This window comes from Balaenoptera physalus, assembly GCF_965194825.1.
Source record: "Balaenoptera physalus genome assembly, chromosome: 1".
NCBI classification, from domain to species: Eukaryota; Metazoa; Chordata; class Mammalia; order Artiodactyla; family Balaenopteridae; genus Balaenoptera; species Balaenoptera physalus.
Genome location: NC_138882.1, coordinates 167245778 through 167270747, shown reverse-complemented (window position 1 = coordinate 167270747; position 24970 = coordinate 167245778). Strand labels below are relative to the sequence as shown.

At 55.6% G+C, this 24970-nt stretch overlaps 1 protein-coding gene across 8 annotated transcripts; it reads left to right on the top strand.

The window, feature by feature from the left end:
- The first annotated feature begins 1832 nt into the window (after window positions 1-1832).
- On the top strand, window positions 1833-24840 carry MAP7D1 (MAP7 domain containing 1). 8 transcript variants are annotated; one of them, XM_082415602.1, is made up of 18 exons: window positions 1835-2294; window positions 15455-15805; window positions 15990-16058; window positions 16655-16818; window positions 17465-17579; window positions 19041-19151; window positions 20346-20468; window positions 20565-20719; window positions 20814-20956; window positions 21738-22090; window positions 22353-22530; window positions 22617-22764; window positions 22872-22976; window positions 23271-23324; window positions 23520-23565; window positions 23651-23747; window positions 23865-24058; window positions 24144-24840. In XM_082415602.1, the coding sequence occupies exons 1-18, from the start codon at window positions 2249-2251 to the stop codon at window positions 24215-24217; spliced, it is 2526 nt and encodes an 841-aa protein (XP_082271728.1). In that variant the 5' UTR covers window positions 1835-2248; the 3' UTR covers window positions 24218-24840. The 8 variants fall into 8 exon arrangements, with proteins under 8 accessions (XP_082271725.1, XP_082271728.1, XP_082271731.1 ...); XM_082415603.1 differs by having other exon boundaries at window positions 1844-2294; window positions 21738-22063; window positions 23523-23565; XM_082415599.1 differs by having other exon boundaries at window positions 1833-2294; window positions 20346-20719; window positions 21738-22063.
- The last annotated feature ends 130 nt before the right edge of the window (window positions 24841-24970 follow it).

Here is a 24970-nt window from a genome sequence, read left to right as displayed (position 1 = left end):
ACAGGCTCTAGGCACATGGGCTTCAGTAGTTGTGGCATGCGGGCTCAGTAGTTGTAGCTCGCGGGCTCTAGAGTGCAGGCTCAGTAGTTGTGGCACACGGGCTTAGTTGCTCCATGGCATGTTCCCCCTCTACTATTCTTGAGCTCTAGCTACAGAGGGTCTCTCACTATTCCCACCAATATATGTCTTTGTCCCTACTGTATCCTCAAGATTGTGCGTGGGGGTGGGGAAGAACCATCCCAGATTGCTCTCCCCTACTGGGTTCTGTTCATGAATTCTGAGTCTAGTCACTACCTGGCTCAGAGTGGGTCTGGTCAGCTCTGGAAGATGCAGGACCTGAGGTCTCTGACCTCACAAAAGTCAGTGCTGGACTCTACCATCCACATGGTCCTCTCACCCTGCAGATGGGATGGCTGACAACAAAGATGGGGGATCTGATCCTCATCCTAATCTGCTTTTACTTTTGAATGCCCATCATCATCATCATATTTGTTAAGCACTTCCTATATGCCAGGCTCTGTGCTAAGCACTTCATCTGTGTTGCCTTATTTAACCTTTACAGCGACCCCATGATACCTCATGGTATTATTATTTTCCTGATTTTATAGGTGAGCTAACTGGGTTTCAGAAAAGTTAAGACAGTAGCTTAAGGTTACCAGCTCCAGTTGCAGGCCTTCTAGCATCATCCTTTTCTAATGTGTTTGGACTGGGCAAGGTAGTATTCCCTCCCTGGCCCTCGAAGAGGGTTCAGTCCCCCATCTACTCACTCCTCCCAGGACAGTCTGCTCCCAGGTTGCCTGAGACTCAGAACCTTTTGTTCCCAACCCTCCCCCTTGAAATGACTGCTCTCTGGAGCTGCTCAAAGGAAGGAGACACTGGCAGGAAAGCGGGGGGGGGGGGGGGGGGGGGCAGGAGGACAACATATCGCTGGGCCTAATCTCTGGGCAATGGAGAACTAGACAACTGACCTTCTGGAGGTCAGGACAAAGGGCAGGGATGGGGTGGGCAGGGCCCAGCTGCGTCTGCTCCTTCCACCCCTCTGTCAGTCCCTGCAGCACCATCATCGATCCACCTTCCCAGCAAGCTCCCCGCTCTCTGCCCAGGCTGGGCCCGACTTGGCATGAGGCCCCACCTCAACTGGCACTAAAAAGGGGATTCGGGGATCCACTCCCCCGTTTTGGGAAGCAGGACTTCTTGGGGGAGGGGAATCAGAAGGGACTCACTCACTCCTTCGACAGGACACAGGGGAGAAAATCCTTCCGGGGAGCTTGAAGGGGTCGTCTGATGGGGCTGGGGAAGGTTCAGGGTCAGGACCACCCAGTTTGGAGCCGGGAGAGACCCAGCAGATTAGAGACTTTACTTGGGTAAAGCGGTGGTGCAGGCCTGTAATTACCCCAGAGGAGCAGGGAAGACACCAACCATAGGATGATGGAGGAAGGGCGGCAGCAAGGCTCCCGGGCCGGGCCTCTCGCCACCCCAGCCATCACCAGGGGAGAGAAAGCATAGCCCGTTTAGGGGTCTCCTTGCGACCCTCCTTCAGGTCTCCCGACGTCCCCCGGGAGGATTTTGTTTGAGGGGGGTTTGGGAGAGAATGAGGACTTGAAGCTGCCGCCAAGGCCCCAGAGCCGGAGCTTCCCGGCTCTAGGGTGGGATTGGGGGCTTCCATCCCGGCTCCCCCCTGCTCCCCCCAGTCCTAGCGGCGGGTGAGTCACCAAAGCGCTCCCTACATAGTCGCCTCGCGCTGCGGCGCGTACCAACGCGCCGCCGCAGGGGGAGACAGCTCGACGGGTGTCCTCTGGGAGCCGTGGCGTCCTCTCCGCGGCGGCCGAGTTCCCAGGCTCGAGGCCCCGCGCCCCAGGGCGGGGGCGGGGCGGGTGGGGCGGGCTCGCGGCCGCTTGGTCCCGGGCACTGCGGGGGTGACCCTCCCAGCGTCCAACTTGGTACGCGCCAGCGGCGAGGCCAGGCCCAGCCCGGGCGGTACAATAGGGTTGGGCCGCGGCGGGGACTGGGCCGGCGCTGGGCGAGGAGCAGGATCGCGGCCGGAGCCGACAGACACTGGGCGGCCGGCGACTCCGAGCCCGCAGGCCACCAGCCGAGCCAGCCTCGACCTACCCCGGAGCTCCCCCCGCCTTCAATCGTTGCCCGCCGGGCCGGGCGTGATGCGCCGCGGGACCCCTATCCTGGCCGCTGGCCGCCGCCGCCGTCGCCGCTGCTGAAACCCCGAAGACTCCCCAGTGACGCCGCGGCCATGGAGAGCGGCTCACGTTCGGAGCCCGGTGCCGGCGCAGCCCCAGGTATGCCAGAGGGGAGATGAGAGAGGGGGATCGTGGGGCCTCGGACAGGCCGAGGATGAGGCCGGCCCGGTCGGCGGGGACCCCTCCCCTGCCGAGCCCTCTGACCACTTGCGAGTTCAAAAATAAAGGTTGCAGCGGCGTCGGCGGCTCTGGGCCACCGACGCATCTTCTGACAGCTGCCCCCTCCCCCATCCCGGGCGCTGGGACGTCCTGGGAGCCAGGATCCGCGAGGAACCCAATGTGGAGTTGTTGGTGACCCTTCCGCCCCAGCCCAGTGCCACCTCGGCTTCCCTGCCCTTACCCTTCTTCCTGATCCACCCCAGGCCCTGAAGATCCTCTTCTCCTGAGCTGGGGTGTCTGTCCCCCTCCCCATCCCCGGTGGGCACGTGTGACCCCAGCCTGAACGTGTGTGTCGGGGGTCCACATTCTCAGGCCTGAAGCCTTGCATACCGAAGCCTAGGCCCTGGTGCCCCCCCACGCCCAGGCCCTGGCCCAGACCTCGCCCCCACCCCATCCCTCCAGCTGCCGCGCAAAGGGCCTGTTGCTGCTGCGGGCTGGCCCGGAGCGGAGGAGAGGGGAGGGGGAGGTCTCTAGCGGCGGCTGCCAAGTAACCCGCCGGATAAAGGCGAGGGGGAGGGGGAGGCGGCATTGTTTGGGGCGAGGGCGGGAGCTGGGGAGTGGGCCGATTCCCCTGCAGCCTGGCCTACTCTGGAGCCCACCCAGGCCGATTTGGGGAGGAAGGGGACAGAAGTAAATCTGTCTACCCTGGTGCCCTCCTTCCCAGCCTCTCCGGTCCTGAGTCTTTCCCTGGAGAATGAGGTGAAGGCTTGAGGCCGGCACTCCAGGGACCTGCCACATCATTCCTCAGGCTGAGGCTTCTGATACCTACCCCCCTTACACACACACACACACACACACACACACACACACACACACCACACACACACACTCTCTCTCTCTCTCTCTCTCTCTCTCTCTCTCTCTCTCTCCCCCTCTCCCTCTCTCTCTCTCTCTCTCTCTCCCTCCCTCTTTCTCTTTCTCTTTCTCTCCAGGCCCCTGACCATCAAAGCTCTCTCCCCTCCCCTCACCCCACCAACCACCAGTGCCCCGGACTTCTGCAAATCCCTTTCGGATCTGGGAGCAGCTGATGAGGGGGTGGGGACAGGTTTCTGGTTGGGCCTGGGGTTGGAGGGAGGGATTTGTCCTTCTCTTTCTTCCTGGAAAGGGAGGGAAGAGCTTGATTACTGAGGACCTAAGTCCTGTTCCCACTGACTCAGGGGGGGAGGTGGCCCCAACCCCACACCTCCATAGAGTCCTAGAGCCTAATCCCTGTCACCTCCCTGCCCCCTGGGGCATGGGCCCAGGATGAAACAGTGTCTGTGGGTGCGGAGAGCGCAGGACAAGGTGGAGCCACTTGGCTGTGGGTGGGATCCTCCCCGTGCCAGTGTGGGTGCTTGGAGGGGATCCTGTGGGTGTGGGAGCTGGAGGACGCAAAGGGGAGGCTGTCAGACTGGTGTGGTTTGGGAGGTTTGTAGGCTGTGCTGGAACAATGGCACTTTGGTCCGTCTTGGCTCTGCTGAGCCTGAGAGGGGACCCAGGGTGGCCTAGGCTGGGTCAGTTCCATCTGCTTACTGACCCTCTGCAGCTGAGGGTCTCTGGCACTGGTGTGTACATCGGGGCCTGAATGGCAGTGATTACTGGGCCAGAGATGAGGGCTGGAGTGAGTAGCTGGTTTAGAAGCAGGGCACTGGAGTGGGATGTCTGGACTGAACATGAGGGCATGGGCGGGATGCTTGGCTGTATTGGGGGGCGCCTGAGTGGGCCCTGCATACAGGGTCCTGGATTGGGAAGACTTCTACACATAGGGACTTCTACACATAGATGGAGTTACATGAGAACCTGGGTCAGGATGGTGGCTGGTCCCTACACAGAGAGAAGCTGAAGGTGACAAGGGCCCCTGTGAGTCAAGAGCTTCCAGGGAGTAAAGGAATTGTCCACTACACGTGCCCTGTGAGAGTTTGAGGCATGGGTCTGAGACACCGAGTGTGTATGACGTGATTCCTGCCCTCTTTGAGTTCCCTTTGCACACTGAGCGTTAACAGGAGGCAGCATGCAGTAGGGGGTCAAGTGTGGACTGGAGCAAGTGACTTACCTCCTCCGGCCAGTTTATGCCCCTGGAAAATGGAGATAGTATTGCCAACCTTGTGGGGTTAATGTGAGGGTCAGAGGTGATGTACCTAAAGGAACCTGGCACACAGACACCTGCAATACAGTGTTATTGCCATTATTGTCGTTATGCTTATCGGAACTGGTGCCAGCAGGGAGGTACGAAATATGGAGGAAGTTAGGGCAGGAATTGGGAGCCAGTTTGCTTAAGAGTGTAGACTCTGGAATCAAACAGTTTAAGTCTCCCCTTCGTAACTTACTACTGTGTGACTTTAGGTAATTTGCTTAAGTCTTAAATTTTCCCACCTATAAAATGACAATAATGCTGGAAATTATCTCATAGAGACATTGGGATCATTAAGTTAGAGAAACGCATAAAACACTTAGGAGAGGCCCTGATACGTAGTCAATGCTCAATAAACGCTATTTATTTTTGTTGTTATCATTTTTAATTCCTTCAGAGGCCTGAGGTGGAGGTGTGATTAATTAGAACTTCAGGAGGTAAATGTAGGCCAGAGAGCAAGGGGGAGGTGGGTTCTAGACAGACGTGAGCCAGGCTGTATCTGGGGAACAGAGGGCCCCGTACTTGAAGTGGGGCAGTTGGGAGTAGGAGAGAGACCCAGGGGATGGGTGCAGCCATCCAGCGCAGCCATACTGATGCCCGCCATGTGCCAGCTTGGTGCTGGCTGTACAGATGGCAGAGAAGTGAATCAGAGTCACTACCCTCAGGGAGCTCCTGGCCCAGTTGGGGGAAGCCGATGTGTTCACTGCTGGGAAGCCCAGGTATAACAGTGATACAGTGGTTGGTGGAATCTGCTTGTGGAAGACTTCACAGAGGCGGCATCTGAGGTGGACCTGAATGGATGAGAAGATGGGCCGCCTCTCTACATACAGCAGCCAGCCTGGCTGGCAGCTCCCACTGACAGTTTCTGTCCCTCCCTGGGTTGGTGGGCCCAATAATGAGGCCTCTAATGAGCCCCTAATGTGCAGTCATGCATATGCAAATAAGGAGGAAGGGGCACCAGGCCAGTTCACTCCCCCAGCTCCTCCTCCTCCTCCTCCTTCTCAGGGATGGGCACCAGCTGGTGGTGGGGCAGGGCTGAGGGAGCAGGGAAGGAGCTGAAAGCAGGGCCCAGGCTGGGGTGGTGGCACTTGAGGGTGGTCAGGGCAGGTCTCAGGTCTGATCAATGTTGGGAGTTTGGCCGCAAGCAGCTGGGAACCATGTCCTTGAGTCCCCACTGGGCCTTGGGGCCGGTTAGGCAGCCAATGAGCCAGCCCAGATAATGCAGCTTTGTTGGAGGTGGCAGCTCTGCCTGGCACCCCAGGGCACAGCCTTCAGCATCTCCACCATCACCTCTCAGCTGCAGCTCTGCCCCGAGGGGAGCAGAGAGCATGGTAGGGGGTAGACAACCTGGTATCTAGTGCTCCTCCCCAGTTATAAGAGGAGATATGGGCCAAGAATAGACCCTCCTGGTGATCCTACTTATCTCCCACCCCTGTTTATTAAGGACCTTCTCTGTGCCACACATAGCACTTAGTACATCCCGCGCATTGTCTCATTTGATTATCAGAACTATCCTGGTAGGGACTAGTATTATCCTCATTTTATTTATTTATTTATTCAAATTTTCTTTTTCGTTTTTGGCTGTGCCACACAGCATGTGGGATCTTAGTTCCCTGACCGGGAATCGAACCCGCACCCCCTGCAGTGGAAGCGCGGATTCTTACCCACTGGACCATCAGGGAAGTCCCATATCCTCATTTTATAGATGAGGCTCAGAGAGGAAAGTAATTTGCTTAAAGTCACACAGCTAGGTACTGGCAGAAGCAAGATTTGAACCCAGGTCCATCTGACTCTAAAGCCTGTGCACCAAACCTCTGTGCTGAATTAGTATGGCCAAGCCAGCTGGTGATAGAGTCTGGCCCACTGTCCTTGCATGACTGGTCTTCTATGGGCATCTTGGTTTTAGGGACCCTGTGATCTTTTCTCTGGCAGGCATAGGTAGAATCAGCAGAGCCCTGGGTCCTCTGTGCCTCCTGCTGGGTTGGAATCTGAGCAAGTCGGACCAGAAGGAGGCCCTGGACTCAGGCAGTGGTGACAGTTCAGCCAGTAGGCCATCCTCAGGCCTTGGCCTAAGTCTGGGCTTCTGTCCTCAGCTTCTAGGCCCCAGCGTGGGCAGCCCTGCTGGGGCTGAGGGAGGGCCCAAGCTGTGGGATGGGGTCATTTCCTGCCGCCTAAAATAACAGGAAGTGGGTGCTCCTGATTGGAGGCTGGGAACAATGGCCGCCAACCGGGCCAGAGAGCTCTTCAGATCTGCAGTCTCAGGTGGGATCCCGGCTTTATCACCCACAGAGGCCCACGGCCTGGCCCCAGCGCCCTGCTGCGAAGGGCCTGTGGCCCAGGTTTGGAGGACCACCGGAGCAGGCTGTCCCTCTCCTAGTTCACTTCCTTTCAGAGCTGGCTCAGCTCTGTCCCGGCTGGGAGTAATGCTGCCCCCTAAGGCTCCCCTCTGTCCCAGCTCCATGATCAGGCATCTCCCAGGGTTTGTCCTTCCTGCCCACCCCATCCTCCCAGCCCAGATCTCTCCAGGAGAGGAAACCCACGAGGCTGCCCCCTTTGGGTAGCAGAGTGAAGGTACAGACTGTCACCCTGATTCGGGACCCAAACCCAGCTTTGCTACTCACCAGCAAGTGTCTTAATATCTCTGAATCTATTTCATTTGTCAAATGGGGTTATAATGTCGACCTCATAGGATTGTGGTGAAGATGAAAAGGACTGAAGTTTTAAGGTGTTTAGCTGTGCCTGACACAGCATTAGCTGTTGCTGCAGTTAACTGGACTTTCCCTGGGCCCAGGTAAAGGAGTGCCCAGAGGGGCAGGGCCAAAGTGACCTGGATGAAGCTGTGTAAATACACTGGGACATCACGTCCCTGAGTGCTGTATGAATCTCTGAGGTTTCTGTCTATGCCTCGGAGGGGGTGCCTGACTGTGGAGTGAGTGTGTGTGTGTGTGTGTGTGTGTGTGTGTGTGTGTGTGTGTGTGTGTGTGTGTGTGTGCAGATTTCTGAATCCCAGTAGGTCTGTTTTCTGTATGTAACAGGAGAGAGAAAAGAAACGTGTCTTGTCTCTCGCCATTGTGCAGACTCTGTCCACATTGTCTGGGTCTCGCTCTCTGCAGTGTGTACCCTCTGTCTGCGTGTGTGTCTTTGCCCCTCTGTCGGCCTCCCTGTCTTCGTTTGTCTGGTCCAATGCTGCCACCTAAGGAGCTGCTACAAGAGCCAGGAAGGCTCTGGCTAGGGGTCAGCTAGATGCTGACCTCTGCTGTCTGTGCAGCCCCGCCCCTGGGCACTCCCTTGCTCAGCCTCCTGGAGGAGGGCCACTCGCCCTCACACCTGCTCAGGTGCCCCACTTCTTGGCTCCTGGTGGCCAGCCTGGGCAGGAGCCTGCCTTCCCTGCATTCCTGCCCTCTGAGCTCAGTGCTTGCCTGCCCCACCTGCACCCTTTATCTTCATGGGGGAAACCTCCCCAGGGGAACCACTGAATCACTTCCGTCTTCAGGGAACAGGCAGGAGCCTTGGGGAGGGGTGATGTGACACCCACCAGAAACAGTGTGACATAAGGGTTTTGTCATCAGACAGCCTTGGGCCCTGTCCTACCTCCAACACTGACGTGAGCAGTTCACTTAACCTGTCTAAGTGTTCGCACCTGGGGAACGGGGGCCCCTATAGCACTTTCCCTTTGGGGCTGTAATAAGAACTAGATGAGCTAAGGGAAGGTGCCTGGTGTACTGTAGGGCTTCAGCTGTGTTTCCCTTCCTGGGCTGAGGAGCTGGCAGGGCACATACAAGGCTCTGATATGGTAAAGACATTTCGGGTTAGAGAGGCTAGACTTTGGAGCAGCTTGGGGTTTTACTATGTTATCCACAGTGCATCCATCCATCCATCCATCCATGCAGGTGTTCATTAAACAGACACAGAATTCCTACCCTGTGCTGGGTAGGTCCTGTAGAAAGCTCTGGGCTGCAAAACGGATTCTCGCCACCAACTCTCGCAGGGGCAGCAGGCAGACAAAAAGGGCAGGCTGAGTTATCGGTATTGTGAGAGGAGTTTTGGCCCAGGAGCAGTTGTTGGGGAGGGATGAGAGGAAAGGCCTGCCAGCGCCCAGAGGGTGGAGATGGGGAGTAAGCACCCTGAGACATGTGACAGGCCCTCCGAGAGACTCGGCCCTGATCTTTCTGCAGTCCTTCTTGGGTTTTCTGAGAAGACTAGACTTACTGACCCTGCAACCAGCTCCTGCACCTTTGCCCTGCTAATGCTCTTTGTGCCAAGAAATGAATACAAACTATCTGTCACTTATCCAGTTCTTAACAAATACTTCTGGTAGATATCAGCATAGCAAAATAAAACCTCACAATTTGACACACACAAAAATACAATAAAATGAGGTGGCTGAAGGATCACATTTGATGATTGAAAATGGGAATAATCAGATATTGGTTTAACCACACCATATAGATAATTAACCAAGGAATTAATTTGGCTTAACATAATTTGTTCCAAATAACACTGTCCCAATGACATTTCATCAGGGTTGGCATAATTCTGAGGAAAATATTTGGATTCGGGGTCAATAGTCCGCCAGGTCAGAAGAAGAATTCCAAATGTGCTATTTGCCTCTTGGGAAGTTTTTCCTGTTGAATTGCTGGAGTCAACACTCATTATTACTTTTATTAACTTCTCCCTGACTACCTTAGTCCAAGAAGCTGCCCAAACTCAATTGAGGGGGAGTTGTTTTGCTTCCCTTCAAGTGCTTATCCCTTTGCAAGAAATTGCAACATGGATTTGCTCATTATTAGAGTAAAAATCTCCTTCTCTGTGCACCTGCTTTAGGCGAGGATGGCTTCCTGGTACAGTGCTTTATTCTCATTTGGCAGCATTTCGTGACGGTCTCCACATACCGGGCACCACGGTAGCTGCTGTTGAAGCAGTGGCGAGCAGAGCAGATGCGCCCAGCCCTTAGGGGGAGGCTGACAATAACAAAAGAACCAAACAAGGAAGTATAAAATCGTGACAGTCACAGTGCTCCAAACAAGAGGCACATGAAGCCATGACTATATATAATGAAGGAATTTACCCTGTTCGGAGAGGCCAGGGAAGGCTTCCCTGAGGAAATGATGCCTAAGTGAAGATCTGAAGGGTGAATGGGAGTTTAAGAAAAGATGGAGGAAAAGAGCATGTGCAAAGGCCCCATGGCAGAGGGAGTGTGCAAGGCTATCAGAATTAAAAGGTCAGTGTGGCTAGAGTGTAGAGAGCAAGTGGGGAGCAGGGGAGCAGAGGTGGGGACTCAAGAGGTGTAGGGAGGGAGACAGGGGCTTCAGACTCTGCCAGACTTGCAGCCTGGGTTCAAGAATTTTGTCTTTCTCTTCAGAACAAGGAGAAGTCACTGTGAAGCTTCCAGTGGGGAAGAGTACCATGGCCAGATTTGCATTTGGAAACAATTACTTTGGCTGCTCAGTGAAGAGCAGAGTGGGAAAGGGTGCGGGTAGGACAGTGGGGGGAGTTTGCAGTCATCCAGGGAAGAGAGGTGCTGATGGTATCTGCCAGGGTGGAGTTCATTGATACATTCATTCAACAAATAGCTGTGGAGCACCTGTGTGCCAGGTTCTGTTGGCCTTAGAGATAGAAGAGCTAAACAAAGTAGACAAAAATGTGTGCCCTCGTGGAGATTACCTTCTGGAGGTGGAAGACAGTGTTAAAGTGCTACTAATGCTTACTGGGAAAAATAGAGTTGGAAGGAAAAAGAATACAGTTGGAAAGGGGAGGGAGACTTCAACTACAGTTTGTAGTTTATTGTTTTTGTTTTTGTTTTTTAAATATTTTTATTGTAGTGTAGTTGATTTACAATGTTCTGTTAATTTCTGCTCTAATTTTTGTTTGTTTGTTTTTTTATAAATTTATTTATTTATTTTTTGGCGTGTTGGGTCTTCGTTGCTGTGCGCAGGCTTTCTCTAGTTGCGGTGAGCAGGGGCTACTCTTCGTTGCAGTGCGCGGGCTTCTCATTGTCGTGGCTTCTCTTGTTGCGGAGCATGGGCTCTAGGCGCGCAGGCTTCAGTAGTTGTGGCACGTGGGCTCAGTAGTTGTGGCTTGCGGGCTCTAGAGCGCAGGCTCAGTAGTTGTGGCACACAGGCTTAGTTGCTCTGTGGCATGTGGGATCTTCCCGGACCAGGGCTCGAACCTGTGTCCCTTGCATTGGCAGGCAGATTCTTAACCACTGCGCCATCAGGGAAGCCCTACAGATTGTAGTTTTAAGGAGGGGATCAGGGAAGGCTCGAATGAGAAGTCACATATGGGTAAAGATCTGAAGGAGGTGAGGGAGTGAGACATGCAGGATCCGGGGGCAGAGAATTCTGGTAGAGGGAACAGCAAGGGCAAAGCCCTGAGGCAGAAGCATGCCTGACACAAATAAGGAACAGTGGCCAGAAGAGATGGAGCAGGGGGAGAAGGGGAGGAGGAGAGGAGGCCAAGAGGTAATGGGCTGGAGAGTGAGGATCCCCAAGGGCCTTGGAGGCCATTGTGATGCCTTTGGTTTTTCCTCCCTTGAGGTGGGGCGTCTTTGGAGGATTTTGTCAGTTCCCCAAGCAGGGATTGAACTTGGGCCACGGTAGTGAAAGCCTGCAGTCCTAACCACTAGGCCACCAGGGAACTCCTGATCTGACTTATTCTTGAAAAGAATCATTCTGCTGCTGTGGTGAGAAAAGACCAAAGGGGAACAAAGAATGGCAGCAGGGAGGCTTTTATGAGAGATGATAGTGGCTGGACCACGATGATAGAAGTGGAGATAGAAGTGATTGGATTCAGAATATACTTGGCATGTGGAGCCAAAAGGATTTACTGAGACATTAGATGTGAGTTGTGAGACAAGAAAAGATTCTAAAATGACTCCAAGATTTTTGGCCTGAGAAACTGGAAGGACTGGGTTGCCATTGACCGAGATGGGGAAAACTGGAGGAGGAGCAGGGTTCGGGGGAGAAAGATCGGGAGCTCAGTTTTGGATGTTAAATTTGGGGCGTCACAGACATAGAGAATGGACTTGAGGACACGGGGAGGGGGAAGGGTAAGCTGGGATGAAGTAAGAGAGTGTCATGGACATATATACACTACCAAATGTAAAATAGATAGCTAGTGGGAGGCAGCTGCATAGCACAAGGAGATCAGCTCGGTGCTTTGTGTCCACCTAAAGGGGTGGGATAGGGAGAGTGGGAGGGAGATGCAAGAGGGAGGAGACATGGGGTTATATGTATATGTATAGCTGATTTACTTTGTTATACAGCAGAAACTAACACACCATTGTAAAGCAATTATACTCCAATAAAGATGTTTAAAAAAAAAAAAATTGAGGGCATCAGTAAGACATCCAGGGGTGTCAAGTAGGGAGTTGCATGAGCTAAACTGGCACTCAAGGGAGACATCTGGGCTGGAGGTACAAATTTGGTTGTCATCAGCAGAGCAATGGTATTTAAAGCCATGAGTCTGGATGAGATCACCAAGGGAGTACGTGTAGACCAAAAAGAGATGAGGTCTTCACTGAGCCTTGGGGCACTCCGGTGCTAAGAGGTTAGGAAGTTAAGGAGGTACCAGCAAAGAAGCCTGAGAAGTCACAGCCAGCAAGTTGAAGGAAAACGGGAGAGCATGTTGTCTTCAGAGCCAATTGAAGACAGTGTTCAAAGAGCACCAAGGGATCAACCGCGTCAAATGCGGCTGATAGGTCAGCAGGACGAGGACCAGGAAATGGCTGCTGACTTAGCACTGCGGAGGTCATTGGTGACCTTGAGAAGAGCAGTGTCATGGAGCAGTGGGGGTGAAGGCCTGACCCACGTGGGCGCTTGTGGCAGAGCTGGGAAGAAGTGGACCAATTCTTCCAGGCAGGTGCTGCTTACTGAGCCCCTGTCAGGTGCCAGAGGTGGTGTACCTACTCACCATAGGTCCCAACACCATAGGCCCCAGCCTGAGAAAACTGGGGCTCAGACAGGTTCAGGGCCTGTCCAAGGTCCCACAGCAGAGCTGGAATTCCCTACTTAGTGCTGTCTGACTCTGAAGCCTAAGACCTTTCCACCCCGCTGCATCTGATGCCAGGTACAGGCCCTTCCAGGCCTCATCCCTCTACTTCTTCCGAGACTCCCTTCACAGGGCTAGTCAGAAGCTAGTTGGAAATTCACTGTCTTGCTTGGTGGGTGTGATTTGCCTAGGTGTAGACAAACAGCCGCCTACCAGTTTTCCTTGCAACACATGTAGCAGGCACAGGTGCTAGGAGAATGGCAATAAGCGGGCCTCAACCTCAGCCTTCAAGCTTTGTACTGATACTTACATACCTAGGCCCTCCGGCCCCAGACAGTCCTGGGTTCAATCCTGCCTCTGCCATATACTAGTTCTATGAGCCTGGACAAATCACTTAGTGGGGTAAGTTTTGATAGTCTCATCTGTCAAATGGGGATAAGATTCTCCGAGCTCATATGAAGATGCAGGATGGGGATACAAAGGGCCCAGCTCAGCTCTCGGTATGTAGTAAGCACTCACTAAATGGTTGCCACTAGTTTTTTTGCCCATTGGAATTGGAAAGGAGTTTGCGGGTGGCTGGGAAGTCGACTAGCAGTGACCAGGCAGCCTTTTGGAGCTGGTCTGGTGAGAGCTGTCGTGAGCCTAGGGGCTGGCAGAGTTGGAGGGACCGTTGCGGGAAAAGGGCCTTAGCTGGGGCTCTTGCCTGGAGCCCAGGAAGCTGGAAGGGAAGGGATGAGGAGGAAATAGTGTGAGCCTCAGATAATTTCATTGTGTAACATGTGTTACCCCATACTGCCTGACACAGGGGCAGGAGGGTGTGGGGCTAAGAGCATGGACTGTGGTGACCAACACTGGGTTCAAGTCCAGGCTCCTTCACTTCCCAGCTGAGTGACCTCAAACTACTTTACTTAACCTCTTTTTGCTTTACTTTCCTCCTCTGTGTGAAAGAGATATTTATAGTGCCTTCCTCAGAAGTATTGTCATAAGGATTAAAACTAATATGTGTAAAATGCTCTCAACATAGGAAGCTCTCGAGAAATATACACATGTTAGTGGTTATTGTTGTCACTAACACTCATCACAGTCCTACTATCTGCATTTTTTAAAAAATTTATTTATTTATTCATTTATTTAATTTTTCGCTGCATTGGGTCTTCGCTGCTGCACGTGGGCTTTCTCTAGTTGCAGTGAACGGGGGCTACTCTTCGTTGCGGGGCGCAGGCTTCTCATTGCGGTGGCTTCTCTTGTTGCAGAGCACAGGCTCTAGGCGCGCGGCCTTCAGTAGTTGCAGCACAAGGGCTTCAGTAGTTGTGGCTCGCGGGCTCTAGAGCGCAGGTTCAGTAGTTGTGGCGCACGGGCTTAGTTGCTCCATGGCATGTGGGATCTTCCCGGACCAGGGCTTGAACCCGTGTCCCCTGCATTGGCAGGCAGATTCTTAACCACTGCGCCACCAGGGAACCCCCTACTATCTGCATTTTACAGAAGAGGAGCTATGGCACAGAGAGGGCCTGTAACTAGCCCAAGGTCACACAGTTAGCGGGGAGGCCACATATTCAAATAGCCTGCCTTCTTCAGAGCCCACTGGACACCCGTCTCCCTGAAAAGGGTCCCCAGAGTTCCAAAGCTGACTCCTTGGGAGCGTCCTCTCCCTGCATACACATTGTCACCCACAGGGATGGGGAGTTTTTCACCTCCTGAGAGGGCCACCATTCCTAGAGCAGAGGACCCTGCATGGTGGAGGCACCTGGCGAGAGCGAAAAATGCTTCCTTAGATTGACCTTTCCATGGACCCTGGCCCTGATCCCTAAGCCCGGGCAGTGGCTGTGTCCCCACCAATCCCCTCAGTGCCCAGAGGGCAGCAGTAGATGGCACCAGGGCTCAACATGCAGAGGCTTCTCTTTGGCAGCTTCATAAGACCCACAGGAAAAGAGAGGGAAGTATTGTTTGCTGGCACATGAATTGTTCCAGGCACTTCACTGACATGCCTATCAGCTTGGGCTTATAGTCCCCATTTTACAGATATGAAAACTGAGGCTTAGAGCAGTTGAGTGGCTTCCCCAAGGTTATCAGGCCCTCTCTTCCTGTCTTGGGGTGGTGAAGTCAGAATCAGGCCCTCATCAGGCTGACTCCCAAGCCTGTCTTTCTGTTGCGCTATAGTGTACTTGTGCTCACATGTGTGCATGAACATGTATACACCAAATCATGTGGCTTCCTTACTTGGCACTTTGGTGTCTTTTACAGGGACCTTGAAATATCAGTGTCTTAAAAGAAGAAATCTGAGGGTGGTTGGGAAAGAAAAAAAAGATGACAAAGGGGATGTTGCTGGTTGCCTACCCTTTTGGGGATTCCACACGGGCATCCCACTGTGCCCAGCACTGGCAGCCCCTGAGCACCAGGCCTTGGGATGGGCACTGTGACCCCCAAGGTAAAGCAGAAAGGCGAGGGAGGCAGACATGGAAACCAATCATTACCATTTGGCGTGCTAATAACTACTACAAACTTCTCAGCTTTTCCGATACACCCTGCTCCCTTCTGCCCCTTTGCAAATGCTCTTCTCTTAGCCAGAACCCTCTCTTCCTTGGTTTGCCAACTCCAGCTCATCCTGGACCTCAGCTTGGCTATAATTTCTGCAGGAAACCCCTCCAATATAGGTTAACCATCTCTGCTTTGCTACCCCAGACATAGTACTTATTCTATACTGTAATCGCCTAGCTATCTGTCTGTCTGCCCTGCTAGAGTGTGGGCTCCACAGAGGCAGGGACTGTGGCCATTTTCTCACCGTTATATCATTAGTATCTGGAGGAGGGCCTGGCACATGGAAGGAACTCGATAAACATGTATGAATTAATGAATATCAGCTGGACAAGGGAGAGAGCTACATGTTGAACTGATGGCACAGATGTTCTATCTGACTCTCTCCTCTCTTGTGTTGTTCTTCCAGATGTGGCAGCCAGGACCCCTCCAGAGCCAAGACCTTCTCCAGAAGGTGACCCCTCCCCGCCGCCGCCGCCGCCACCGATGTCAGCCCTGGTGCCCGACACTCCCCCAGACACGCCTCCCGCCATGAAGAACACCACTGGCCCTAAGCAGCTCCCACTGGAACCAGAGAGCCCCCCAGAGCTGGTAGGGCCTAGGCCAGCCCTGCAGCAGGAAGAGTCCCCTTTCTCAGAAGTGAAGATCAGGGGAGCCACCCCACCAGCCACAGGCCCACGGGATGCCAGACCTCCTCGAAGGAGCAGCCAGCCATCCCCAACAGCAGTGTCAGCTGCCGACAGCCCTCCCACGAAGCAAGGTATGTGTGTGATGTCCCTAGTCCTGGGCCCAGTCCCAGCCCTGGATGATGCCACAAGAGGGAGTCTCTACCCTGGAGGAGATAAGAAAAGGCCTGGGATGAGGCCTTCGGGGAGGGCCCTGAGGCTGACTCCCCTCTGGGGGGAGCCTCTTGACCTAAGTCTCTTCTTGTTCCCTCTATTAAGATGCAAAGAAGGCAGGAGAGAGACACAAGCTGGCGAAGGAGCGGCGGGAAGAGCGGGCCAAGTACCTGGGTAAGTGTGTGGGAAGCAGTAGCATCTTCTTCAGCGTCACCACCATCGACATCCTATTGGTAACACTAACACTTCTGGAACATTTATTATGTGCACTGTGCTAAGAGCGGTACGCTTATCCCACTTAACCCTCTACCCATTCTGAGGATGGGGAAACAGAGGCTCAGAAAGATGAAATCCTTTGCCTGAGCCACACAGCTAGTGGCGTAACTGAGATTCAGACCCAGAAGCCTCATCTCACCCCAAATCTCATGCTCCTAATCACAATACGTGAGTATCTGTACAGCAGACCCCAAAGTCAGACAGGCATCTGGCACTAAAGAGCTCGTTTCTCCTTCGGTGCCCAGAGACCATAAGGCCAATGGGGGAGAAACAGGCCTCCCGTTGGGGAAGCCCTCATTCTGAGGTCTCAACCCATCTTCAGGATGCCCTTCAATTTGAGGGGGGAGTCTGAGAGCAGAGGCACCTCCCCACCAAGAAGGCAGGGGGAAGACCCACCCAGGGTCGCAGGAACAGGCAAGGCCATTTGGAGGAGACACTTGCTGGGCCGGGCGCTGCAGGACTGCTCACGCCCCCTGGGGCTCCGTTCCCCACAGCGGCCAAGAAGGCAGTGTGGCTGGAGAAGGAGGAGAAGGCCAAGGTGCTGCGGGAGAAGCAGCTCCAGGAGCGCCGGCGGCGGCTGGAGGAGCAGCGGCTCAAAGCTGAGCAACGCCGAGCAGCCCTGGAGGAGCGGCAGCGGCAGAAACTGGAGAAGAACAAGGTGCGTTTATGCTGAATTCTGAGCAGGTGCACGTGGATCTGTGTGCGTGTGTGTGCACACATCTGCATACTGGCTTAGTGTGTATGCACATCTGTGTTCATGTGTCTGCAGTGTGTGCCATGGGTACTACATCTGGGCATCTGTGCAGATGTGTTTGGTTCTGTACACGCCAGGGTGGGCACTTGTAACCCTGTGCTGTCAGTACACGTATGTGTGTGTGTGTGTGTGCCCCACGTGTGTGTGTATAGGTGTGCAGAGATGTGTCTGAGTGCGCCGAGTGAGCTCCTAGTTAGGAGAACCCTGGCTTGAGTACCATGAAGATATGAAGGAAAGGGCAGCCTGGCCCTGCCCCCGGGCCTCAGGCTAAAAGCAAACACAGCTCCAGGGTCAGGACCCTCGTGCCAGTGGCCCGCCTGGGAGTCCCAGGCACGGAGAGTCCCGCTCCATCCTCAGAGAAACAGCTCATACACTCAGGAAATGAGTCAAGAACACTGAAAAGCTCCCCAAGAACAAGTTGAAAGGGATCTGTTGCAAACTGTCTTCAATCATAGGGGGAGGCATTGTCCCAGGAGAGAGAGGGCCTTTCTCCCAGGTAGGAGGAATGATTCTGAGCCCAGACCCTTCCCCTCTGCCCCCTCCTCACCAGGAGCGATATGAGGCAGCCATCCAGCGGTCAGTGAAGAAGACGTGGGCCGAAATCCGGCAGCAGCGCTGGTCCTGGGCAGGGGCCCTGCACCACAGCTCCCCAGGACGGAAGACCAGTGAGTGCGCTGGAGGGGCTGCAGGGTGGGCGGGAGAGGTTGGGGCCTGAGAGGTGGGGGAAGGGAGCAGCTTCAGTGCAAGGAGCTGGCAGCTCCCTGCAGCAGGTATGCCTTGTTTTGTGTGACTTGTGCCTTCTGGAATGATCTGTAAACCCAAGTCTGTAAAACCAAGTCCTTTACAAGGACTTCCACTATCAAGTCAGAGGTGGAGTCTCTTCATTTGGTTTGCTCTTCAAACCTCTGTCATTTTAGATTAGCCTTCTTTGTTCCTGTCAATTACTATTAGTTGCTCATACACAGAAGAGCACTTTAATACCCTGCAGACACTGGATGTTTAAAGAAAACAGTCACCCCCTTATGTATCTGTCTTGGAAGGTAGATTTCTGTCTCTGAGTTTTCTTCACGTAGGGCCATCGCGGATTTTGGTCTGACTTTTTGCTGGCATGTATGTACTGCTGTGTTTGGATGTCTTTATGTAATGGCAAGACTCAGTATTTCTCATTGTGCATCTTTTGGTGTATGTGCTCATGGATCTGTGCATTGTGTGTCTTAATATGTGTTTGCCTTGGTGTGTTTGTGGCCTTGTGTACCTCAGTGTGGGTTCCCAAGTCAGACGGAATTGGGTCAGGATCCCAGCTCTGGCACACGTGGTGTGACCTCTGACTTCCTGCTGTCTCACTTTCTTCATCTGTAAAATGGGGATAACAGTACTACTTGCCTCCGAGGTTGTAGGTAGATGTTGGGGAGGATCAAGTGTGGTAACATGTGTGTGGTGCCCAGCACAGTGCCTGGTACATGGTAAGCATCCAACAAATGCTAGCTGTTACAAATATGATTAAGTTGCTTCGATGTATTTGTGCCTGTGTGCATCTGGGTCTGACCCTCTTTCTGTTGGTGTTTTTGTTTCTGTATCTGTGCATGTCTGCACACACACATGCATGTGGAAGTACCTATCACTCTATATGCCGGGCCTGCACGTCTTTGTCTTTGTGTGTCCCTATGAATATGTGGATTTGTGTGAGTGACTCTGACCATGGGTTCTTCTGTTTAGGAACGTCTCTGCATTTGTCCCAGTACCGTGGGTGTTGTAGCCATAGAGCCTTGGCTGGGCAGTGCCAGCAAGTGCCGACGCTGGGTGGTTATGGGGGAGGGGTTGCAGCGCCCAGCCCTAGGGAGTGACTTCCTGGCCAGGAAGGCTGTAGTTTCTCTAGTTTTACTCCATCTCCTTCCTCTGTTCCTTTTCCGTCGGCTCCCCCAATCCAGGTTGTCTCTGGTCACCTACCCACCCCCCCACCCCCCCGCCCCGTCCTCTCAGAGCCAAGTCTGCCTCCTCCTCCCCTTCCTAGCCTGCCCACTCCTCCCTGTCCCCTCCTGCCCGCGGAGCATCCTGCATGGAAGGCCTCAGTGCCCCCCCTGGCTCCCGTCCGGCCCGGCCCTAATGCCGTGTGTTTTCCCCTCCAGGTGGGAGCAGGTGCTCCGTGTCGGCAGTAAACCTGCCCAAACACGTGGACTCTATAATCAACAAGCGGCTCTCAAAGTCCTCTGCCACGCTCTGGAACTCCCCCAGTAGAAGTAAGAGAAGGCCCAGCCCTCCTCCCTCCAGAGCTCCTTGTAGTCCCCACCAAGCCTCCTCCAGAGCTCGGCAAGAACCCCAGGTCCCAGGAGCCCTCACATACCCCAGGTCTCCATCCCCACTCGACCCCGCTCGGGGCTCTGCACCCCTCGGGGGAGCCGGCATTTGGGTCTGCCCTGAGAACAGAGGTGTGCCCCACAGGGGAGGAAAACAGAGACAAAGGGCAGTGACCTAGCAGGCAGAGAGCCTGGCTGGGGCCTCAAGAGCAGGTGGGTTGGGGGTGGGACTGGCGGTGGAGGGTGGGAATGGGCAGGCAGCCTCATCTCCAACCACAGCCAGCTGGCCTAGGCCAGCCTTAAGCAGGTGGCCTTGCCCCCGAGTACCCGACGAGCCTGGGTGCCATGTGTGGAGGAGCCCTCTTATTCTGACTCCACCCTGGAGGGCCCATGCAACCCTGCCTTCTCTGCTTTCAGAGCCCCAGCCGTGGCCTTGGCTGGCTCCAAAGCTGTGGCCAAGGAGGGTAGCACAGCCCCCGTGTTCCCACCATGCCCTGGTGCTCACATGTGAAGGGGCCATGGTAGGAGTTATTTATAAGTTTCTCCAGCTTTTATTTGGTTGCTCTGTTGCCTAGCAACCAAATCAGCTGCTGTTACCAACCCCACCTGACTAAAGCTTAAAAATAACCCAGCAGCTGAGGGGACAGAGCAGGGTGGCCCAGGGCAGCCAGGCCCCCCTAGCAGCCTCTCCCTGGCATGGGACGCACAAAAGCTGGGCCTCTCCTCAGTCAGAGAAGCACAAGAAACCCCACTGTCCCAGACCCATGGGGGCATGCCTCCCCAGGCCAGCCCTCTGAGAGCAGGAAGTGGGATATGGAAGTGGGCAGTTGGGTCTGCCACCAACCTTGGGTGGCTCCTCTCTATACTAACAGTGCAGAACCCTTTCACCTGGGGAGAGTGGTAGGAGGGGACCCTCTAGCCCTGCAGGACATTGCCATGGGAAGTGTCTTGTTGCCTGGGTCTGCAGTGGAGGTCAGACCTCAGGACGGACCTGTGTAACCCCCATGATTGGGGGGAGAGGCCTCCTGGGGGAGGAGACTCCTTGAGCTCGGCATGGGGGTGGTACCTGGCGGTCTCCGGATCCCTCTGCCTGCTCTGGCCCTGCGGTAACCCGCTTCTCCCGGCATCTCCCCCTAGATCGCAGCCTGCAGCTGAGCCCATGGGAGAGCAGCATTGTGGACCGTCTGATGACGCCCACCCTCTCCTTCCTGGCACGGAGTCGCAGTGCAGTCACCCTGCCCCGAAACGGCCGGGACCAGGGTAGGGGCCACGGTCCTGGGAGAGCCCCCTCGAGAGGCGGGACAGGGGCCAGCCTCGTGAGTGGGCCGCACCCCGACCTCACTCATCCCTCCGCAGCCGTGCCCGTGTGCCCTCGCTCGGCCTCCGCCAGCCCCCTGACGCCGTGCAGCGCCCCCAGAAGCGGGCACCGCTGCGCTCCCGCCGGGGAGCGCCGCAAGGCCAGCGCCGGGGGCAGCCCTGCCCCGGCCCGCCTCCGGCCCGAGGCTTCACTGGTGAGTGGTGGGGACAGGGATCCCATCCAGGGCAGCGCGGGCGCCTCTGACCTCTGCTCCCCCTCTCTACGCTCTCCTTAACCCTCCTCCCCAGGTGCAGAAAAAGGAGAAGAAGGACAAGGAGCGGGAAAACGAGAAGGAGAAGAGTGCCCTGGCCCGGGAGCGCAGCCTCAAGAAGCGCCAGTCGCTGCCTGCCTCCCCGCGCACGCGCCTCTCCACTGGCAACTCGGAGCTCAGGTGGGCCGGGCAGTGGGGCACCGCCTGCCTATGCCAGCCAGCCAGCCAGCCAGCTAGCCAGCCAGCCAGCCATTCATTCGTAAATACGTGTTAGGCACCCACCTCTGGAAGGAAAGCTCCTTGAGGGAGGATTTTTTTTTTGGGTTGGGGGAGTGTTTTGATCACTGAAGTACCCTGGCACCTAGAACAGTGCCTGGCGTCTGGTAAGCACTCAACAAATACCTGCTGGATGCATGAATGGTCCTTGCCAGGTACTCTTCTGGGTGCTGAGGACATTTCCATGAGCCAAACCAGGCCTAGTTCTTTTTTTTTTTTTTAATGTTTATTTATTTGGTTGCCCTGGATCTTAGTTGCAGCACGTGGGCTTCTTAGTTGCAGCAGTCAGGCTCCTTAGTTGTGAAATGCGAACTCTTAGTTGTGGCATGCATGTGGGACCTAGTTCCCTGATCAGGGATCGAACCCAGGCCCCCCGCATTGGGAGCACAGAGTCCTAACCACTGCGCCACCAGGGAAGTCCCTAGGCCTAGTTCTTGCTCTTATTAGTCTTACTGGCTATTGGGGAAACAGACATTAATCAAAGAATCACAAATGAATATGTAATTACAACCTGGGATGTATGCTCTAAAAGGAAGTTTTATGTTTCTGTGAGAGCACATAAGGTGGGGTGCTGACCCAAGCCTGGGGAGGACACTTCCCTGAGGAAGTGACATGCTGAAAGTGTGTACATGTGTGCGTGGACACTCTGTGCCCTCAAGGTCTAACTCTTCTTTTTTTCTCCCAGTCCCAAATCCAAGGCCCGGCCATCCTCTCCCTCCACATCCTGGCACAGGCCTGCCTCTCCCTGCCTCAGCCCAGGGCCAGGTCATGCCCTGCCCCCAAAACCACCGTCCCCCCGAGGTACCACTGCATCACCCAAGGGGCGGGTTCGGAGGAAGGATGAGGCAAAGGAGAGCCTCAGTGTGGCGGGGCCTGAGGACAAGAACCAGAGCAAGGGCAAGGCCAGTGACGAGAAGGAGCCTGCAGCCCCAGCCTCACCAGCACCCTCGCCTGTGCCCTCACCCACCCCAGCCCAGCCCCAGGAGGAGCAGCCCACAGAGATCCCTGCAGGTGGGCAAGGAGAGAAGAGGCCAAAAGGTGGGCAGGGCAGAGAAGCCAGCTTTGCCTGTGAGGGGCAGGTGGTCAGAGGTGTGAGCTGCCAGAGATGCCTGGGGATTGGGTGTTGCCAAAAGGAGGCTCTTGCCAGAGAGGAGGACCTCACTGCTCTGAGTTGGTGGCAGGAGTTGGGCGAGTGGGCCGCCTGGATCGCCCTGAGGTCCAGGAGGCACGGGGGCATGCAGGGGTGATGGAGGTGCCTGTGCTGGTGTGTGCTGATTCCTGGTCCTGGATCCCGCTCCAGATGCAGCAGTCTTGACCTCACCCCCAGCCCCTGCTCCCCTGGTGACCGCTAGCAAACCGATGGCTGGCACGACGGACCGAGAAGAGGCCACTAGGCTCCTGGCTGAGAAGCGGCGCCAGGCCCGGGAGCAGCGGGAGCGCGAGGAACAGGAGCGGAGGCTGCAGGCCGAAAGGGACAAGTGAGCACGCCCTCGGGGACTGAGGAGGCCTTTACAGGGGCTGGAGAAGAAGCTGGGGATAAGCCTGAGTCCCCTCTGTCCCCCAGGCGAATGCGAGAGGAGCAGCTGGCTCGGGAGGCCGAGGCCCGGGCAGAGCGGGAGGCGGAGGCCAGGAGGCGGGAGGAGCAGGAGGCCCGGGAGAAGGCGGAGAAGGCTCAGGCGGAGCAGGAGGAACAGGAGCGGCTGCAGAAGCAGGTGCCCCCGCGGGGCGGGGCGCGGGCGCCTCCTCGTGGCGGGCCTGGGGCCGGCCGGGAGGGACAGCTGGAGGCCGGCTGCCGAAAGCTCACGGGGTTCTCTGGCAGAAAGAGGAGGCCGAAGCTCGGTCCCGAGAAGAAGCGGAGCGGCAGCGTCTGGAGAGGGAAAAGCACTTCCAGCGCGAGGAGCAGGAGCGGCAGGAGCGCAAAAAGGTGTGCAGAGCGGCGGGCGGGAGCTACGTGGGCGGGGCTTGGTCCTAGTGGGCGGGGCCAGCTCCAGGGCTCAGTCCCCACTCCATCGGAGGGGCTAGTGGGGCTGGGAAGTGGGTCCTGCCTTGGACTTGTAGAGGGCAGGACAAGAAGGAGTTGGGGTGAGGTCGGCTTCCTGGCCTGGAAAGAATCGATACGAGCTGGAAGGGCCTTGAAACTCCAGGACCAGGGCTAGCTGGTGGGAGGTTGAGGGTTAGGGTGGGGCTTGGGCCTAACTGGTGTGGGGCTTCCAAACAGCGCCTGGAGGAAATCATGAAGAGGACTCGGAAGTCAGAAGCTGCTGAAACCAAGGTCAGGATGCCCCCAAGAGCCGTGTTGGGAGTGGAGGTCCGGTGAGGAGGGGAGGTTGGGGAAAGGCATCCAGGGTGGAGGAGGGAGGCCGTCTGGGAGGCTGCTCAGGGTCTGGGCTGGGGAGAGAAGAATTCAGCAGCTCAGTGGGATGGGGCCAGATATCCCCTTGAGCCTGACTGCTCTTCCTCTTCAAAGCAGAAGCAGGACAGAAAGGAGGCGAAGGCCAACAATTCCAGCCCAGGTAAAGGCCTGTTCCCCTCGTTTCCATCCCGACCCTCAGCCCTCATCCTTTCACCAGCCCCTAACTGGTGGCCATTCCTTCCCAGGGATAGACCCTGTGAAAGCCACGGAGGCTCGGCCCTCCGGGCTGCAGAAGGAGGCTGTGCAGAAAGAGGAGCTGGCCCCCCAGGAGCCTCAGTGGAGGTACCAGCTCCCAACCCCAGGGGCCGTGAGCAGGGAGGCAGGGTCAAGCTGGAGCTGTCGGGTACCTGGGCTGTCCTACGATGGGAGGTGCCTAAGCGTTGGCCTCTGCATCCACAGCCTGCCAAACAAGGAGTCGCCGGGGTCCCTGGTGAATGGTCTGCAGCCTCTCCCAGCGCACCAGGAGAATGGCTTCTCCCCTAAGGGACCCTCTGGGGACAAGAGTCTGGGCCGAACTCCAGAGGCACTCCTGCCCTTCGCAGAGGCAGAAGCCTTCCTTAAGAAAGCTGTGGTGCAGGCCCCGCAGGTCACAGGTAGGTTTCCCTGTCTCCTGGACCTATATCTGTACCTCCCAGCAGCTTTCCCTGGCCTCCTCAGCCGTGCCCTCTCTTCTCGTAGCTCTGCCAGAGGCCCTCTCAAGCTCTACCCTGAAGACCCCCAGCCGTCTGAGCTTGGAGCCTGGTTTCCCCTGACTGTTTCCCCTCCTGTTTTTTTCCCAGAAGTCCTTTAAGGGGTTGCCTTGGATCCAGGCACAACTATGAGGGCTCCTTTGCATCATCTACCAGGATGTCTGCAAGAGAAAGAGACAGAACAAAGCTGGAAGTGGCCTGGGCCCCTGAGGGTTGGGTCCCCTCTGTTATTTTTAACCTGCACCTTATAGACTGATGTCTCTTTGGCTGGAGCCCCTCAGTGCATTCGTGTGCTCACACGTGCGGACACCCCCCCCCCCCACCCACACACACACACATACACTCACAGCCTCTCTGGCCTCCTCCCATGGGGAAGGGCTACCTGTAGTATTTGCCTTGGTTTGGTGGGGTACAGTGGATGTGAATACTGTAAATAGCTTGTGCTCAGACTCCTCTGCGTGGAGGGGCGGGTGCAAGAGGCAGACCCTCCCGAGACTCCCTGGGGAGATCTTCCTCCCTCTATTTAACTGTGACTGAGGGGGAACCCAGGTCTGGGGATGGGGGGCACCTTGGGCCACAGGATACTGGTTGCTTTAGGGGTACCCATGCCCCCTGCCCTCGCCTGGTATCAGTGTTATTGCATCTGATCAAATTTCTCCAGAAATAAAGTGAGAATAATTCTGCCAGTGCTGTCTCTTCTTGGGGCTGGCAGTGGGGCTGGGAGCAGGTGGCCTCCTGAGTTCTAAGAAGAACTTGAGGAGCCAGGGGCCTGCAGATATCCATCCCTACCTGGTATCAGTCCTAGACATCCTGCCT

Excerpts from the sequence above, each read along its gene's own strand:
- MAP7D1 (XM_082415599.1), top strand. The coding sequence starts at position 2,249 with ATGGAGAGCGGCTCACGTTCGGAGCCCGGTGCCGGCGCAGCCCCAG. Across the intron at positions 22,064-22,352 it reads GCCCACAGAGATCCCTGCAG|ATGCAGCAGTCTTGACCTCA; the intron begins GTGGGCAAGGAG and ends ATCCCGCTCCAG. Across the intron at positions 22,977-23,270 it reads AGCGGCAGGAGCGCAAAAAG|CGCCTGGAGGAAATCATGAA; the intron begins GTGTGCAGAGCG and ends GCTTCCAAACAG.